This window comes from Onychomys torridus, chromosome 8 (assembly GCF_903995425.1).
Source record: "Onychomys torridus chromosome 8, mOncTor1.1, whole genome shotgun sequence".
Lineage (NCBI taxonomy): Eukaryota > Metazoa > Chordata > Mammalia > Rodentia > Cricetidae > Onychomys > Onychomys torridus.
Window position 1 is genome coordinate 39,068,858 of NC_050450.1, and position 19,693 is coordinate 39,088,550.

At 49.2% G+C, this 19,693-nt stretch overlaps 1 protein-coding gene across 2 annotated transcripts in view; it reads left to right on the forward strand.

The window, feature by feature from the left end:
* The window catches only part of Adamts2 (ADAM metallopeptidase with thrombospondin type 1 motif 2), a 209,083-nt gene that overhangs the window by 146,928 nt on the left and 42,462 nt on the right, over positions 1 to 19,693 (forward strand). For both annotated transcript variants that reach the window (XM_036198014.1, XM_036198015.1), the window contains exon 5: positions 16,494 to 16,577. In XM_036198014.1, the coding sequence (XP_036053907.1) occupies positions 16,494 to 16,577 (84 nt within the window). The remainder of the gene's footprint in view (positions 1 to 16,493; positions 16,578 to 19,693) is intronic.

A 19,693-nucleotide genomic window follows, 5' to 3' on the forward strand; every position in this document is an offset into this window, starting at 1 on the left:
TAGCAGGTAGAAATGGCTGAAGGACAGCCTGGACAGTCATTTGCCCACTGAACTGCTATTGTGTGAGAGACTTTTCTTGGGGAGATGCAACACATGTTCATGTCTATTCACTCTCCAAAGGGAAAGCAGGACAGACTGAAATAGCAACTACTCCAAAGTCTAGCTCAGTGAGCCAAGAAGTTTTTTGTTTGTTTGTTTGTTTGTGTTTGTTTGTTTTTGTTTTTTTGAGACAGGGTTTCTCTGTGTAGCTTTGGAGCCTGTCCTGGAACTCACTCTGTAGCCCAGACTGGCCTCGAACTCACAGAGATCCACCTGCCTCTGCCTCCCGAGTGCTAGGATTAAAGATTTGCGCCACCACCACCCAGTGCCAATGAGTTCTTATTGGGGTTACTAACTGGTATATATGAGTCAGGGGTCACATATAGGAGCAGAAATGACTTCATAGCAGCTGCATCACCGAAAAAGCTCCACCTCCCGATGGGCTCTGTAACTTCCTCAAACGTGGAGTACAGACAACAGGTAGACGTGTTCAAGCACGTGAGCCTAGGGGAGACATCACATTCAAACCATAATAGAAAGTGAAGATTTGTAAATCTGCCCCAGCCCCTGCTCACCTTAGACTCACTGGAGGGTAAAAGTGGGGGTGTCACACCTTAGACTCACTGGAGGGTAAAAGTGGGGGTGTCACTGAGCACTTTCTGAGACCTACTTTTCCACAGATACCACCTACCAAATCATTCCCTGCTAGCCAGATCTATTTCCCCCAATTCCCTCCCTAAATTCAGAAAAGTAATTTTTTTTTGTTCATTAAAACATCCTATATTTAACACAGATAATATATTATTTATGCCATAAGATTAGAATGATCTCATATAGATCTCTCCGTATTTTCTCCCAGGAGCTCCTCTCCACGACTTCATTTTAATGAGTGTGGAATGTTGCCATGGGGAGAGTGCGCTTTTTATGTAACTTATTATTTATGTGACACGTCTGTGGGATAAAACTCACTTCCCTTTTGGAGGTCATATGTGCCACCTACTATTTTATATCCACATAGCCGAATCTGTCCCTCAACCTTAATTATTTCCTGAGACTGAGCTCCTAAAAGTTAAATCTTCCAACAGGTGATGCACATATTAATGTCCTCCATACCAGAGTGTTCTGCTGTGGCCTCATCATCTGTGTCTCCTCTGAGAAAAGACCCATGGTCCTGCCTCATTAGCTGTGGTAATTTATAGCTACCACTGTGACGTATTAATACTTTCTGTTGCAAGCTACAGCTATTCTGTTTATTTTATTTTACTTGTTTATTTGTTTTTTTCCAGGGTTTTTCTGGATAGCCTTGGCTATCCTGGAACTCGATCTATAGACCAGGCTGGCCTTGAACTCACAGAGATCCGCCTGCCTCTGCCTCCCAAGTGCTGGGATTAAAGGCGTGTGCCACCACTGCCCGGCTTATTCTGCTTATTTTATTTCATTTATTCACAGTGTGTGTGTGTGTGTGTGTGTGTGTGTGTGTGTGTGTGTGTGTGTGTGAGAGAGAGAGAGAGAGAGAGAGAGAGAGAGAGAGAGAGAGACATAGCACACAGATGGAGGTCGGGGAACAACTTTCAAGAGTTTGTTCTTTCCTCCTACCAAGTGTGTTCTAGGGACTGAACTCAAGTCGTCAGGCTTGGTGACAATCTCCTTGACCCTCTGAACTATTGCATGATCACAGGTTGAGAGGAAGGGAACCTTGAGGTGGCCTCTTGACACAGAAGTCATTTCGGACATTGCCAGAAAATCTGTCCTAGTTCCAAGTCAAAATTCACTGGAAAGTATTTTTTATGAAACAAGTCAGCATCTCAAACACAAACATTTCCCATCAAGAGTTCTAGCACAAAACAATGCAAAGGTAAATTAATTCAATGCAAGCTGAGGTGTGATGGCAGAAAAGAATGAAAAGTCTCTGTTCTGAGTAATTAAATCATTTGCTTCTGTAAGAGCATTTAACTTAATATGGGCAGTTAAAACACCACAGTTCCTAACACACACTCGTCTCAGACCTCAGTTAGTTATTCAGGCTGGATTTGTTGACGTGGCATATTGCAACAGCATGCACAGAGCAGTTGTGTGTTCACATGGAGGCTGCAGTGAAATCGTGCCATGCATCACAGGTGAGTGCAGCCGGAAGCACCTCCAATTCCTTACAAGTGCAGTTTTGTGTGTACTCAGGGATGTGTTACTGATACCACAGTGTTTGCGATCCCCACATTCAGCTCTGTGAGCCATGTTGGGCTTGTGACCCACAGTTTAGGGAGCTGGGATGCAGCACACGTGACTGACGGCTCATGCTGTGCCTGTCTGTGAACTAGTAGGTTCATTCCCTCTGATGTCATCACAGACACGTGGAGACGTCACACAGAGGTAATGTGACCTTGACAGAATGACTGTGATGCCATTAGTGGGGAGGAGTGTCTCAGTTCCATCATAGGGGACCAGGTGACCCACAGTGCTAGTGCTTAAGGAATACCTGCTGTCTGGCCTTAAGGAAAAACATTAAGTGATAACCACTGCCCTTTCTGTGTCACCCTGCAATGATGTTCTTGGGTGTGCCGATAGGGAGAGCATTCAGTATAGAATAAGCACTTGCTTTGGAGCCAGAAGCACTTACCCTGTGAGGCTTTCCCTCACTCACATTCAGTTTCTCCATCTTTAAACCAGAGGCTTTACCTCCTACCACACCTGCCAAACTTCCAGGAGAGGAAGAACTCTCAGCAGACAAATTCTCTCTTGCCTCCACCAATCCTCGCCCCCCCCACCCCCCGCAGCTGGAGCAGCCCTTTCCTGAAGGCCACCTTGGTGACCTCACACTTAAGCTGAGTTTTACCTTTCTCCTGCTCATACCCTAGACTACCCAACACCACCTATACCTCCAGCTAATCTAACTGCCTCAAAGGTCATTTGAGGTTGCTTGGAGGATTCCGTTTAAAGGAGTGATTGGACTGGCATTGATCTCTATTTGAAAACAGTTTGGTAGATTTCTGGGCAAGAACAGTCCCGCTGAGATGTGTGAACCGCTCTTCCACTGAGGGCAGACCCATTCCTTAGGCTTGTAGAGCACATGGGGTCCGGGGTGGGGGTGGCACGGCAGCGTTTCAGAGCTGAGGCTGTACCCTTTAACTCCTCCCAGCAAGATGAAGGTCCTCAGCACAATGTGTTCTGAAACAACTCGTGTTCAATGAACAATCTTTCTTGGTGCCAAGACTAGGATATGTTTCCTCTTTTCTTTTCTAATTTAATCCAGAAATTGGCCTTGACTTGCTGAAGCCTTGCCAGGGTTTGTAAACAATCAGCTGCTCACCAACTTTCAAGAATGCTGGGCCCGGCACAGCGGCAGTGCAGGAATGTTTTGTGCTAGGCTCAGGGGGGAGGAAATCTTGTGAGCTGCAGAGCAGCCTGCAGAAGGCATCCTCCCCACCCCCACGTCATTCACATGTCTGACTCTGCTTCCTGCAACAAAGAGACACTGAAACTTGGGGCTGCCCATACAGGAAGGACACATTTGGTGTAGGAGCTGGCTGGAGTGAAGGGGAGGAAGGATAGAGGGCCAAAGCTGCCTTCTTCCCCTGCTGTGTTGCCTGGGCCCCAGGAGAAGGTTTAGGAGACTGTTTCTGGCCTTTCTGTTCCTCATGCTTGTCCCACCAGGCCTGAGATTAAGGTACTGTGTGTTACAGGAGGCCCACTTGTCAGGATGGCATGGGGTGCTGCATACAGAACCTGTAAGAGAATCATGTAACCAGGTGCAGCTGGGTGCCAGGCAGCAGGGGGCATAAGTGGTTGGGACCTAGCAGAGACCAGGAGAAATCACATCCCCTGGTGATGGCTTCCTCAGTTCTGTTCATTTGTATAGGAATGACCTGCCTGGCCCTTGCCAGGTCTGGTGTTCTTAAATGAAGGCCGGAATCTTTAGGGGAGACCTAGTCATTTCTCAATGCAGGCTACAAATTGCAATTAGTGTTCATACCATCAGGTGAATCAGAGCTTGGTATCCACAGGCTAGAGGGCAGGGGTTGCTTCTTCTGGCTTAGAGGGAAGCAGGCAACCGTCACTGTAGTCCCTCTGTGCCCCAGATGTGGGGATAGTTCAGCTCCAAGGGCTGCTGTGGCACTTACTCCTCTATGTCTAACACCTAGACAGATGTGAGGCGAGTAGAGGCCATTGGGGCCATGAACCATTGTGTCCTACCTTCCTGAATATTGTGCCTCACTATGGACACTGGGGTGCAGAGACAGCAAAATCTATCCCTCTATCAGGTTGCTCAGAGTAGGAGTGAAATCTAGGGGCGGATGAACGTGAGAGTTACACCAGGATTATCTGGAGCACTTGGATCAGGGAAAGCTCCTCAAAGACTTCTTCAGTTCCTAATGCGGAGGAGTCTGGGTGGTAGCACAGCGCACGCAAAGGCCCAGGGGCATCCTTCTCCTCTTGCACAGTATGGACACTGAGGATAAGGCTCTGGGGAGAGGCAGGAGATGAAGTTGATTTGGCATCTAGAAATATCTCCATTGGGAAATTTGGGGCTCCCCACATCGTTATTTAAAAGAGGAGGAAAGAACTCACGTCAACAGAGGTTTAGCCCTGGGCAGCCCTGTGCTAGGAGGTACTTTATGGCCTGTCTACCTTCCCTGGGCACCTCTGCAAGATTTTCTTTCTCCTATCGGGCCAAGGAGGCTCAGAGAGATTGGGCAGCAGGACCAAGGCACAGCAGTGGAGTCACATGCCTCTGGGAAAATGACATAGATCATTCATCTCCTCCCTGGCTGTTCTGATCTGAAGGGGGAGAATTCCTTAAGAGCCTCAGAAGAAGGGCCAGGCTTCTTCTAGCCTTAGCTCTGTGTCTCCCAACAGTGCTGGCCATCCCCTCTCATACCCTCTGCCTTTCCCTCCTGCCACAAGCCATCTTGTCTGTGTACATCTAAGTCTCTCCCGGGGATTGCCAGAGGAAGCTTAGTCTGTTGTTTATTTCTGTTCTAATATTGTCACCAACACAGACACAGACACAGACACAGACACACACACACACACACACACACACACACACACACACACACACACACACTCCCTCTTTCATGATCTGAGCACTCAGGATATGGACTCCTGATAAGGTTCTAGGTGGTGAGTGGGGGGTAGGGTCACTGTGAACCAATGGAGTCCTGCCTTCATGGAGCTCACATGCCAAAGAGCTGGACGGGTGCAGAGGCCAGTGGTGATGTGCAGGGTGGAAACACTGGGGTGCGGGCACCACGAGTGGTCCTCATATCTGCTTCTGTCTCATCTCCATCATTCGCCCTGCATCCCAGCAGCCACTCCCCACCTCCCTCCCTCCTCTGATGCCTCCTGACAGCTGATGAGGGAGCCTGGTTGCTGCCTGTCCTTGGCTCCCATGGGGAGCTGACAGTTGTCAAAGCAGGAGTCCCAGTCCCTGTAGATGGACACGGAGGGCCAAGCACCATCACTCCCCAGTGACAGCTTGAAGCGGCTGTTGAGCTTGTCTTGTTTAGGCTCCAGCAAAGAGGTGACAGCTGAGCCAGACAAAAGAAGCGACAACTTCCCTCACTGGGCTCCAGTCTGGGGCAGATGCAGGCTGTCACTGTGCCCAAGTATCTCCATAGTGTGTCCCCTGCCCCTGTACCAAATTGTAGTCAGACATCCCTGAGGCCCCTTTTCCATGGGTGATGTGTCTTAGAACTAGGGGTTGTCATTCAAGTTTCATAGTAGGTTCAGAGAATATCTTCAGAGTCTACTTGATTTTGCATGTTCAGCCCCCAACAAAAGGTTGGTGCATAGTAGGTATTCACTAAATGTATTTTATAATTCTTTCTTTTGAATTTTCGAGACAAGGTCTTATGTAGCCTCGTCTGATTTTGAACTTGCTATGTAGCTGAGGATGACCTTGAATTCCTGATCCTCCTGGTGCCAGGAGACATATGCTGTGCAGAGGACAACCGCTTCTTGCCATGTTTTAATCAGCTCTGGCTATGTTCAGGGTGTTATAAAACACCTGTGAGGAACATGTCTGTAGCAGGACACTCTTGCCTTGAGCTTGAGCATATACAGCTTAGTTTTGCTATGTTCTCTGAACTTCTCAGGATCCCTCTGCTGGGGTCCAGGGACACCATGCAAAGTGCTGATTTAAGACCCTTAGATGCAGGTGCCTCTGTCTCTTGTAGGTCTGTGCTATGAGGTTCTAAGTTGGAGGGTAGGGCCACTATGAACCAATGGAGTCCTGCCCTCGTGAAGCTCACTTTCCAAAGAGCTGGACTTCATGTCAGGTCACCAGGCCCGAATGACAGTGGACAGGCTCATTGGAGTCTTCCCTGTTTTGTGCTGCTCTTTACCTGTGCTCCTTGGGTGTCCTGGGTAAGAAGGGGGACTCCCATGTGCCTTCCATTCTGCAGCTTCTCCAAGGTCAGTGCCAGGCTATCCCCACCTTTCCCAGACACCCCAGGTAGAAGCTTCTGGTGGCACAGACATCTCTCTAGGGCTTGGACAACCAGGATGCCTATCTTGGATCCCACTGCTTTACTCAAGACATGGGTCAGGCCCTGTATCTAATCTTCATAGACATAATCTTCATGTCATAATCACCATCCAGGGATCAGACTCTTCTTTTAGGATGTGGGAAGTGGAGCCCAGAGGCCTCTGGCTCTGTCCATCTCTGAGGTCAAGGTTGGAGTGGGGGCAGAGCAGAGGAGTGCACTCCCAGCCCTGGTCTCACTTTCTACTTCTTCTCCAACATCTCCCCTGTCTCCTTCATCTCCTGGACTGTTTTCTATTCCTAAGGCTACCCTGAGGGACTTCCTTGAGGCCATTGTCTCCTGGGGATCCGTGTGTCATTTCCTCGGCTCTTTCCCTGGGTCACAATCTGATCAGGCAGCAGGAGAATCTGGTTTACTGGGGAATGAAAAATACATTATTTTCTGATTATACAGTAGTGCCCCATTGGAGCCCAGTGGCAGAGCTCAAGGCACTGGAGACAAATTGTACCACACAGGCTCCGAGACAACAGGAGTGTGGGAAGGGGGATGATGGAAGTCTGACCAGCGGTAGTTTAAGGTCTTGGCACTTAGGGAATGAGACTACATCCGACCGGGACGTCACATTAAACTAACTCTCAGTCTCTGTGCTCAGGGAGGCCAGCCAGCCACCCCAACATAACACTCCAGAGACTTGATGTCCTGAGGTCACTGCCAGCAGTAATCAAAATCCCTGCCATCTCTGCCTTTCTTCCCATTGGGCTGAGAGTAGCTGAAAGGTCTCTGAAGGCCCCAGCACTCTGCTGTGTCCTTCTGTGTCCTGTGGCCTCAGCAGCCGCCACCCTTCCCTGTCTGGCAGCATTACTTCTGGTATTTGTCAGATCAGCCCGTGGAAGCTCAGGCCAAGAAGGATGTATGGATGGCTGTGACCCTAGGGGATCAGGCCCCAGCTCCAGGTCCTAGTCATGCTCAGATCTCTCTTGGTTGTGGAGAAACATCTTAAGCAAGTGCTGGTGTTTGTGGAGGCCCCTCCTGGGTGTTACCAGGGAAATTAGGCTCCTTCTTTGGGTTCTTAGACTCATTAATGAAAGAATTGAAACACAAATTCAGTGGAAGATTAGGATAGTTTTATTTGTTTGTTGTTTTTGTTTTCTGAGACAGGCTTTCTCTGTGTAGCCCTGGCTGTCCTGGAAGTCTCTCTGTAGACCAGGCTAGCCTTGAACTCACAGAGATCTACCTGCCTCTGCCTCATGATTGCTGGGATTAGAGGTGTGCACCACCACTGCAAGGCTTTCAAGGGTAGACTTATGAGCTTTAGAAAACAACAGGCAAGCAAGCTGTGAGTCTTGGCAGCCACTGGGAGGAGGGACATGGAGAAGAGGGAAAGCCGTGCCCTTGGCATTAGGCTGGCATGTTAAGCAAGAGAGGTCAGCAAGCAGGTACATGGTAACAGACAGCCATATGGCAGAGGCGGGGATGGGGCTTAGTGCTAGAGACTGAGAAATTGCAATGTGCCAGAGAGAAAATGCTTGAGCTTTGGACAAAGAAAAAGAAAGGAAAGAAGAAAGGTAAAGTTATACTGAATTAGGACTGTGAAGAGGGCAGAATTGGCAAAGCTCGATGGCTGTGTCTCGGTAAGTGACTACTGGAAAGGAGGGGTACATTATCTGATTAAAGGGTAATTATTCCTCTCATTTCTTTAGCTTAAATCAGCCTTCCTGAAGGATGGTCTCTTAGCCAGGTGATTGACAGGTCCAGTTGGATTAACTCTTAGAACAGGAGACAGAAATGTGAATGTGCCACAAGGACAATTTCCTCTCCATACCTGGGGAAAACGAGGCTCAAATTGAATAAGTAAAGATGTCCTGAGTTCCACAGTGGGATTGCTGTAGGTTCCTCCTGAGGTCAGATGCAGCTGGGAGTAAAGAGTTCAGACTCACCTTCTGCTCACCCCGGGAAATCCGGGCAAAGGGTTGGATAGCTTTCTTTGGTTATTACAACCATGTGGAAGAGTTTCTATGGCAACCATGTTTAGTTTAGTGCACTACTCTAGTACCTTCAGCTGAGTAGTATTCATGGAGCGTGCACTAGGTTTTGGGCATTGACAGCCTACCTAGGGTGAGGTAGCTTGGGCCTCACCCCAGGTCCCTTGCCCAATGAGTTATCAGCTGGCTGTGGAGGGTATGGACTTCCATAGGAGAGGAGGTGGGAACAGAGCACAGTGGAGTCTGGGGGGGGGTCTATCTTGGTCACCATGTTCAGGTACTTGGAGTTAAAGGAGGGCTTTACACTCCTCTAGTCCTACCCTGCCCTCTTGCTCTAGGAGATACAAATATTCCTCCTGTGAGGCCAGCAGACTGCTCCCCAGCTTCCTGTGGGTATGTCACATCCATCTCCCCCCCAGCTTCTGACTGCTCAGTCTTGAGTCCTCCAAATTCTAGTGAATGCACGGTCTTGCCTCCCCAAAATCCCCATGTGTTCACCCTATCCCAAGTCTCTACCCTGGCCACCTAAACCTGCCTCTTCTCCACTTCAGGGGTTTGCACAGAAGCCTCTCAGGGGCTGTGCCCTCCCGCCATGCTCTAGGGACTCTCTGAGATTATTTTGTTCTCTAGGGTTTCCAGGTGGCATTAGACATTACTCATGCCCCAAAACTTAGCTCCACAGAGACATGGGGATCCCAGCAGCAGGTCTGCCCATAACCTGTCTACTAAGTAGCAGAGCCAACAGGCCCCTCTCACAAGGAGCCCCCATTCTTGGACAGGTGCCTCCATTCTGTACCCCAGTTCCCCTCCTCAAGGAAATTCTCCTCTGCCTAGCCTCAGGCCATCCTCCAGGGATCACTGTCGTTCCAGGAAAACTTTGCCACCAACCAGGCAAACTTTGACATTGTCATGCAGAACCAGGTCCTTCCCACTCTATTCCAGAGCAGAAACTTGGCTGCCTCTTTGCATAAACAAAAAGCACATCACAAAGCATTTCTCCCCAAATGCCAGCTCCTGGCCTCCAGCAGACAGAGAAAGGCTGGAGCTCTGAGTCTTTTCCCCCACAGGGCTTAAAGGCTCCAAGATCAATTTCTTAAAAGACAGGGCTCAAGGACACTGTCCCAGGGCTTCCCCTCCCCCTGAAGTCTGGGCAAAGGTGTGTTGCTTCTCCTAGTACACAAGCTCTGTGGAAGGGGATCAAAGGAGGGCTGGCTGCAGTGGGGGAAGCTAGGCAACTGACTGCTTCACATCATCCATCTATGGATCCCTCCATCCATCCATCCATGTATCCATGCATCCATCCATGCATTCATCCATCCATGCATCCATGTATCCATCCATCCATCCATCCCTCCATCCATGTATCCATGCATCCATCTATGCATCCATCCATCCATGTATCCATGTATCCATCCATGCATCCATGCATCCATCCCTCCATCCATGTATCCATGCATCCATCTATGCATTCATCCATCCATGCATCCATCCATCCATCCCTCCATCCATGTATCCATGCATCCATCCATCCATGCATCCATGTATCCATCCATGCATCCATTCATGCATCCATCCATCCATCCCTCCATCCATGTATCCATGCATCCATCCATGCATTCATCCATCCATGCATCCATTCATGCATCCATCCATCCATCCCTCCATCCATGTATCCATGCATCCATCAATGCATTCATCCATCCATGCATCCTTGCATCCATCTAGCCAGCCAGCTATGCATCCATGCATTCACCCACCCACCCATCCACCCACACATACATACATACATACATACATACATACATACATTCTTAACTCTACTTAACACCTACTATGGGCTAGAAGCACTGTAGAGTGCTTTGCAGTTATGCTAGGGAAGGTGAGGTTGGGGCAAAGGCCCTGAAGTTGGGCTAGGCTCCCTGTGCAAGGAGGAGCTTAGAAGAGGCAGCAATGGGGCCCCGTCTTCCTGACCAGAGTCCCTCTTGTGTAGTGGAAAGGCCTTGAGGTGGGCTGAGTTGAAGCAAGGGAGTAAAGGCCATCCTCCTTTGAAACATGGATTACTGTGTGTCCTGCCTGTTCTCTTAAGGCATCTAAGGAATTCAGGGCAGGAGAGAGGCTATGGGAATTCCAGGCATGTGCCTTTCCCTAGGCAGGGTGTGTGTGTGTGTGTGTGTGTGTGTGTGTGTGTGTGTGTATTCCAGCAAAAGGGACATTGACAGGCAGGGCGACCAGAGCTGGGAGGTGGCCTTACCACCCATTCCAGACCACATGGCTTCCCACAGCCATCCCTTCCCTCCACACCTCTCTGACCCTGAGCCCCACATTCCCACACATCCACCCTTTCTATCTACTTTCCATAAAGGATCCAGAGCAATCCTGGTGACAAACAGTGTCCTTCTCCTCCCCTCCAGGCCCCCGACTGCTCTGTGAATAGATTTGGAATCCTCTCACCTGTTGGTGTGGCTTCAGTGGCCCTCTCCAGACTCTTCCCCAGAGACCCTTCCCTGTCTCTTCTGTGCATGAGCATGCCTCGCCCTTCCCACTCTGACCCAGGACGTTTGCACATGCCCATGGTTCTGCCAAGAGCACCATATTGCTTTGATGAACCATTCTCAGCTCTCCTGACCCACCATGTCCGTAGGGGACCCCCTGAATTATCCTCTGGGCAGATTCCACATAAGCATAGCCTTTAGGACTGAATATGAAGTGTCCCTCACAGGCGTTCTACCTGGTTTCCAGTTTGTCCTCTCTCCACTTCCTGTCTGTGTGATGTGAGCTGTTCCACCAAGGCTTTTCTGCCATAACTGACTGAATGAACCTTCTAGAACTATGAGCCAAGCTGTCCCATCAGGTGTTTGGTCAGTGTCGGCAAAGTGACGGACACTCTCGTATTTCCCTCCAGGGCCTTACTACAGTCCTGTCTGTGGAGCTTTGGAGATCACTCTCTACAACCCCTCATGGAGCTAGGTTCATGCCTGTTCTCCTGACACACAGGGAGACCAGCCATTCTCTGCCGGGTCTGCTGGGTATCTGCCTTGGACCAGGGGAGAGGAAGAAGTCAGGCCAGAGTTCCTGGGTGACTCAGCCCACAGTGTGGCCGATTCATGTTGAGATGTCCCGCTGAGAACCTAAGGAGGGCCTGTCACTCAGCCACAAATTTACATGCATGGTGGGGTCAACATGGACACACTAAGATCTAAAAAGGGGGGAAACATGATGTTCTTTAGTTCTAGCTAATGCTCCTCTTTCCCAAGCACCCAGCCTTTGGAAAGAAGAACACATGTCATCTAGCTCTTGAGAAGCAAGCTTGTTTAAGAGCTTGGGGGAAATGGTCAGCCAGGTCAAGGTTAAGGCCTTTGTTAGTCAACTTTTCTTTGCTGTGACAAATCACCTGAGGTTTTCAACTTAGAAAGAGGAAAGGTTTCTCTAGGCTCATGGGTTCAGATGCTTCAGAACATGGTCACTTGGCCTTTCCACTGGGGGCTTGTTCAGAGGTAGAAGATGGGGAGTGTGTGACAGACAGAGCCACTCATGTTGAGGCTACCAGGAGGAGGCAATTGAGAAAGACAGACACAGAGACAGACAAACTGACCAGGTCCCAATATCTTCAGGGACATGCCCCTGATAACCTAACTTCCTTCTCTTAGGTTCCACCCCCAACCCAAATGGTTCTATCAGTCTCCGGGGGAACCTTAGGCCAGACCTGAGCCTCCAGCACAGGAGCCTTTGAGGGAAATTTACAGTGCAACCACAGCGAGCCCTGACTCCTGCTGGGCAAGTGCAGCAAAGCAAGCAGAGCTAGTGTGAGTGAGTTTGTCTCAGGCAGCTCTGCAAACCGACAACCCCAAGATCAAGGCTGCCGGCCAATCCTACCACTAGACCATCACCATCACCGGAAGAGATGAAGGGGAAGCTGAAGAGGGAGAGGGAGGGAGAGGAGAGTAAGATAACTCTCTGCCGCCTTTTCCCACAAGGTCACAATACCATCTCAAGGACACTGACCCCTGACCTCACCTAACTGGTTACTTCTGAAGGCCCTCCACAGAAAGCTATCATATCGGGGATTAAAATCTCATCCTGTGAATGGCGTGGTGCATAACTGGTCTCTATCGTACACTCCTTGCTCCCGCATTAGGAAACTGTGGATGGTATAGTACACATCTGTCCCAGGATTTCTGTCCTTGAGTCGGAGGACCTGCGCCTGTGGTTCATCCTTGCTATAGTAGCCATACTATAGGCTTACCTTTCCCTCCTGTAGGCCTGCATCCCTGGACTCCCTCTGAAACATGGCAGTGCCCCAGTTGACAGTTAACTGGGCAGTACCTAGACAAACTGACAATGATCCTGCTCTTGTGCCGGGGGCTCAGGCAACCCCTGGTATCTGCCGCCTGTGGCTGGGAGCTGGCTTCACCGTCAGGCTTGCTCACAGCACTAGCATGTTGAGTTTCTATGTGACCTCTCAAGCCCGTGAGGATGGGAACCTGTCCCTCTCACACGCTAAGGCAGTAAGGTGTCCAAGTGGGCTCTGCGTTTCCTTTTTGGCCATGGGGGCTGCTTTGTACTCACCCTGTCCCCACCCCCATCTTCAGGGGAGACCCTACAGACGAAGGACTAAGGTTGCAAGGTTGCTTTTCCTCCCCTGCTCCTTCCTGATGCTGTGGGACCTTCCTGGGCCTCCACCCTTCCCAACCGTGATTCTCCCCAGATGTCTGGGAGCCGGAATGACCTGGCCTTGCTCATCATAGATAACGCAATTAAAAATAAAGACAACTCCTTTTTTCCTTAAGTAAAAGATCTGGTGTTTAAAGCTGTTGTCTCAGCACAGACTGAAAAAGAAAAATCTAGCTTGGGCCTCAAAGCTGAGGCAGCAGTGCCTGTGGTTTAGGAGGGGTTCCACCCACTCCCCAGACCTCATGCAGAATAGTGGGGCAATACGGTTTGCCAACTATGAAAAATACAGTGTGGGTTTTCATAAACACCACTCCATCATGTGTGTGGAAATCGGATCCTTGCAGGAGCTCTATGAGACACACGTCTACTCTGATGTTATGAAGGAGACAGTGGGCGATGGGTGGTGGGCAGTGGGCGGTGAGTGAGATGGGCAGCAGGCTGTGGGCAATGGGCAAGGTGGCACAGCCGTTGGGCTCTGCTTTCTGAGCCTCAGGCACTAAGGTGGGTACTTGAGTGTTTAGTAGATGGTCCTCAGGGGCCAGTGCCTTGCTGCCCAGACAGACAGTACACTGGGGTACTCAAGATGAGCACACAGGACAGAGCCACGATGCTATGTCAACCATGCTCCCACACTTCTTCCCCAAAGGAGAGGAGGACAAGAGACCAGAAGCCAACTTATAACCAGATATTGTCTAGACAGACAGAAGTTCCTGGCAGAGCCTGTGTGTTGGGATCAGGGGTGGCATCGGTTGGGGACCGGTGAGCTTGTTAGCTCTCTGCCCTGATTGGTGCCATCTTTATCCACAAACTGTGGTGACAGCAGCAGCCACTGGGCTGTGTGTCTCACAAGCCCTGTGTCCCTCTCCACCCCATCCATCACCGTGATGATTTGCTTTTCCTTATTCGGCTCAGATTTGCCAGGCAACTTCCTGCTGTTTAGAGGGAGCAATTACAAAAAACCTGAATATTGAGGTGCAGTGGGCTCTGGCTGGTGCAGCTTAACCAGCTCGTCCATCGAGGGCTCTTGGGAAGCCTCTGGGCCCAGTCTGCATACAGACAGCATGTGCGGCTGGGCCATGCTCCTCTCAGTGACTCCACTGATTTTCTTCCTTCAGCAAGTGTCTGTAGGTCGTGTGCTGCTCTGCTCTGGGGCTGGGGGGAGAGGCATCCAAGGAAGGGTAATAAGGACTGAGGCAAAGCTCAGTGGTGGTGCTGTAGCAGGCTTTCTGGGACCACTAGCTCCCAAATCATGACACAGAGACTTATTAGTCATGAATGCTCGGCCTTGACTTAGGCTTGTCCCACTAGCTCTTACATCTTAATTTAACCGATTTCTCTTCATCTACGTTCTGCCTCAGGGCTTTTTACTTTTCTTTCATTCTGTATGTCCTACTTCCTCCATGTCTGTCTGTCTGCCCCTTATGCCTGTGGGTCTGGCTGAGAGCTGCTTTCAACTCAGAGCCGTGTTTAACCGAGGGCTGAGTTTAGCTCTAGGTAGTTGGTGCCCGTACTGTGGCAGGTGTTTTCACTTAGCTTGTTGTTTCTACTTAATGCACTGGCCATGCAAGTGCTCACTGTATGGCAGAGGCTCTTAAAGGAGCCGTGTCCTTTTATTTGTTTGTTTGTTTATTTATTTATATTTTTGAAACAGCAACACATCTTTACCTAGTTAAACAAATGCAGCATAAACAAATGCAGCACATCTTTACATAGTTGAACAGATGTTCTCTTCCGCAACACAGTGGGACTTAAGAAGGATGGGGTACCAATTCTCCATAGGAGCAGGTCTGAAACTGGAAGGTCCCTTCAAGGAAAATTGACTCCTAGCCTGCATTACAAGAAGGAACAGCGTTTGCCCAGATGGAAAGATGGGGGTGACCCCATGGCAAGGAAGCTTTTAACAGCTCTGAGCCTGAGGTTAGCCTAGCATGTGTTTCTGGATGGTGGTGGCCATGCTGTAGACTGTGGGAGTTCGTCCTTCTGCCCTTGTATGCTGTGGGCATCTGGGGACGCCTACAGATGCCAGCTAAGGATAACATTTCTCTCTCTCTCTCTCTCTCTCTCTCTCTCTCTCTCTCTCTCTCTCTCAGGGAAGGGAGGGGGTACACATGCCTGGGTGCTACAGAAGCCAGAGGATGGCACTGGGTGTTCCACTCTTCCTTTTCAAGCTATTCTCCTAAGATAGGGTCTCTCTCTGAACCTGGAGCTAGGCTGGCAGCTGTAAGCCATAGGGATCATCACACCACCACCACCACCACCACCACCACCCCACCACCACCCCATACCCACCACCACCCCCGACTTCCAGTGCTGGGATTACAAGTATAGGCAAGGCCATTTTTCATGTCGGCACTGGGATTTGAACTCAGGACCTCATGCTGGCACAGCAAGCACTCTTATTTATTAAGTGATCTCCCCAGCCCCCAGAATAATGTTTTTAATTATTTTTAAAAAATCACACAAAAATAAAATAGTGCTCAAAATGTGAAAAATACCATGACAGGCATGACAGAGAACAATGAAGGCCGAGTGAGAGACTTAGTGATAACTGCTCCCCGTTAACGGATGAAGGAAGAACTCGGCATGGGTTCAGTCAAAGTGGTTCACATTCCTAAGTGCCGCCTCCTTCAGCATCCTTGAGCATTGAAGGGCTCAGCTCCAGAACACCTTTCAGGAGTTCAAGTTCCCGGAGTAATATGTGTGGTGTTTGCGTTTAACCTACCACACACTCCCACACATCAAGTGATGTTTACATGACTTATAATACTCCATAAAGCATAAATGCCATGTAACTGGCTATTGTATTGTTTAGAAGGAAATGACAAGGAAAAATGTCTATAATATTTTTGTTCTGGGGTTGGTTGAATCCTTGGACACGGAGTCTGTGGGATACGGAGTGTGGATTGTAGTCGTGTGCACAGGTAACATTTCACAGAGTAGCCACAACCAGAAATGACTTCTACTCTGACAGTTTCATTCCTTCTGGAGGGAAAGCCATGCTTCCGTGAGAGCTGATGTGAGTTCTCTGGTCCAGGTTCAGCTCTGAGTGCGGACTATGGGCCAGGAAGTGGATGTCTCAGAAGGCCACTGCAGAAATCCAGGCAGGTGGTAGTAGCATCCAGGCCAGGGAGGGTTGTAGAGGGACGGATCTCGAGGCAGTTTAGAGTTGATCAAATGTTGGAGATAAATATGCAAAGAGAAAAAGACAAGCAGGGCCCCTGGGTTCTTACCTGGGGGCTCAGGAACAAGATGCCAGGAGCACAGCTGGAGCGGTCTGTGGCCCATAGCTCCTGCTGATCTCTCCCTGGCTGTCTTTCAGGTCAATGAAATCTACCATGACGAGTCATTGGGGGCCCACATCAACGTTGTGCTGGTGAGGATTATCCTGCTGAGCCATGCGAAGGTGAGTCCTTCTGTCTGGTACTCTCTGGAATGAATGGGGTCCTGAAACTGAGGTTTGGCCCTTCTTTGAGACTGCTTGCTCTCCTATATCACCCTGCCTTTCCCTGGACATGCTATGACCCTATAATAAGCAAGAAGCTGTGAGTTCCCGCTCCCCACAGACTCCTTGTCCCCTTCACCATGATCCATGACTCTTTGCTTTAAAGTCCAGATTATGCAGTGTGGTAAGACCAACAGACCAATGGGCCCTGCCTCTGCAGAGAGAGCCATGGTCCCAAGAGGCCGAGACACAGACACCATGGGTGTGACCCGAACACTGGGATTCCCTTGCTGTAGTGTCTGAGGGTAGGAAAGAGGGAGGCAGCGAGCAGACGCATGGTAGCCTCACTATAGAGTCTCAGCAGATTCCTCAACAAGACTGCCTGCCCCAAGGTGCCTAGAATTGGCCCTGAGGGATCAGGGCAGGTGGATGGCAGCCCGGAGTGTAGACAGACACAACAAGACTAAAGTGAGGTTGAGCTGAGACCAGAATTCTGTCTTTGAGGGGATATGGGTTCTGGATGGTTGATTTCTTACGAAAAACACTGAAATTATTTGCTATTATCTATCAGTGTTTCTAACATCAGACACCAGAGTGGTCAGGAATTCCTGGCTCATGTGCCCTCCATCCAACTCTGAGTACATCTAACATCTGCGCTCGCTTCTCATCAGACCTCCCATCTTCAGCTCCACCAGGTCTCTCCGACCCTACCTGCCTCCTCTTGTTGCTCTTGAACACTGAGCCCTCCCCCACAGCCCTGGAGGGTGGTAGTTACTCTTGTCACTGTGATAAAATGCCCAACAAAGGCAATTTAAGGAAGGATTTATTTCGGCTCCCAGACAACGTTCCAGAGAAAGCTATTAAGCACAAAGGAGAGAAGGGCAAAAAGCTAACTGAGGGGCTGTTTAATACTGCGCTCAAGCTCTTTAGGATTTGCATGTTTGGAGTCAGAGTGATGGCAGGGATAAAGTGGGCGCAGTGGTTAGGATGCCATTTGTCCCTGTCCTACAGAAGGCTGTGTCTCTTCTCTGTAGGAACTGGAGGATGCTTTAAAATGACATGCGTGTTTAAGTCATGACGGAAATGTCAGGGCATTTTCTATGACTAAAAACGAAAAGCGTTGCACTCCAGCGAAGTGCCCCAAGCCTGACCAGAGGTGAAAGGAGAATGATTACAAACCTAAAAACAACTGAACCACTTTGAGAAGCTTTCTTTTGTTTTTGAGATGGGTTCTCATGTAGCCCAGGCTAGCCTTAAATTCACTATGTAGCCAAGGATGACCTTGCACTTCTGATTGTCCTTGCCTCCATCTCCCAAGCATTTGGTTTACAGGCATGTGTTAGCACCCCTGTTTTTATGTGGTGCTGGGACTGAACCCAGGATTTCGAGCATGCTAAGCAAGCACTCTACCAACTGAACTACAACCCCAACCCTCGAAAACACTTTTAAAAACTGACTTGGAAGAATATCAGAACTGCGACTGTAGATGATGTGGTTTGATAAGGGACTTTTGAGTGTCCAGGGTGGGGGTGGGGCTGAAAGCAAGCCCTCTCATCCAGGTTACTGTGTGGTGACTGTAATGAAACCTTCATCACACCTCTGGTAGCAGCAAAAGCAGTGAAGGCCATCAGCTCCCCCAGGAAGCTGTGGGGAGATTCTGCCCTGCTGTGGGCACCCCCAACAGTCTCGTAGTGATTAGGTTTGTTTTTTTTTTTTGTCAGCTTGACACAATCCAGGCTCATCTGGAAAGAGGGAACCTCAACTATTATTGGCAAGTCTGTAGGGCATTTCTTTTGACCAATGATCAATATGGGAGGGCTCAGCCCGCCACCCCTGGACAGTTCGTCCAGGATGGTTTAGGAAATCAAGCTTAACAAGTCATGAGGAGCGAGTCATTAAGCAGCATTCCTCCAGGGCCTCTGTTTCAGTTCCTGTCTTTAGGTTCCTTCCTTGAGTCCCTGCCCTGACTTCCCTCAGTGATCAGCTGTGATCAGCACATGTCAGCCAAATAAACCCTTTCCTCTCCAAGATGCTTCTGCTCATGTGTTTATGACAGTAATAGGAAGCTTTCTTCCTGCCTCCAGGAACGCCAGCCCTACTTCCCCAGACTGGGTTAGCTCTTCCATCCTGGCCTGGATCCTCTGCTGTTTTGGTAACTTCCAGGCTTTTGGTAGGAAGGGTGGAGATGAGATTGCCTCCATTTAATTGGGAAAATGGATTCATACTCTGTCATGGACATGCTGCCTTTGACAGCTGCGATGCTGAGTTACACTGAGCACAGACACTGAAAGAGACTGATTTCAAAATATACGAACATGCATTGTTTTATATTCTCCTTACTTAATAGTCCCTTGAAATAAGTGAGACTACACCAGCAAATGCAGCTCCCCCAAGCCGGAAATCATGAAGTTCTTGACTTCCTTCCCCCTGCTTTTTCTTTTCAAACAAAATTACAAACTTTAATTTTTGTATGCATTGATATTTTTTGTCTTTTTTAAAATTTATTTTTGAGATTGTAATTATATCATTTCTCACCTCCTTTTTATGTCTCCAAACACTTCTATGCATCCCTCCTTGCTCTCTATCAAATTCATGGCCTCATTTTCATTAATTGTTTTTATGTGCATACATGTATATACATATATATTCCTAGATATAAACTGCTCAGTCTGAATAATTATACTTGTATGTGTGTTTTCATTTAATATCAGATAGCCAGTTGGTGTGCTCTCCCTGGAGAAGACTTTCTCCTGCTCTCAGTATTCCGTAGCTGCCTGTGGTTCTCTGGTTTAGCATCTCTGTTGGTCTTCGACATTGTTCAGCTCATGTTTACAGTCTTGTTGGCGAGACTTCCTGGGTGCTTCTGCAACTACAGGGAGACACAGTCTCCTGGGAAACCTCCTGGTCCTCTGGCTCCTCAATCTTTCCGCCCCCTCTTATGCTATGTGCCCTGAGCCTTAGGTGTGGACTTTGTAGATGTATCCATGAGGACTGGACTCCACAACTCTGCATGCTGATTGGTTGTGGTTTTCTGTGAAGTTCTCCATTCTCCCCTGTTTTTTATGGTACGTGTGATC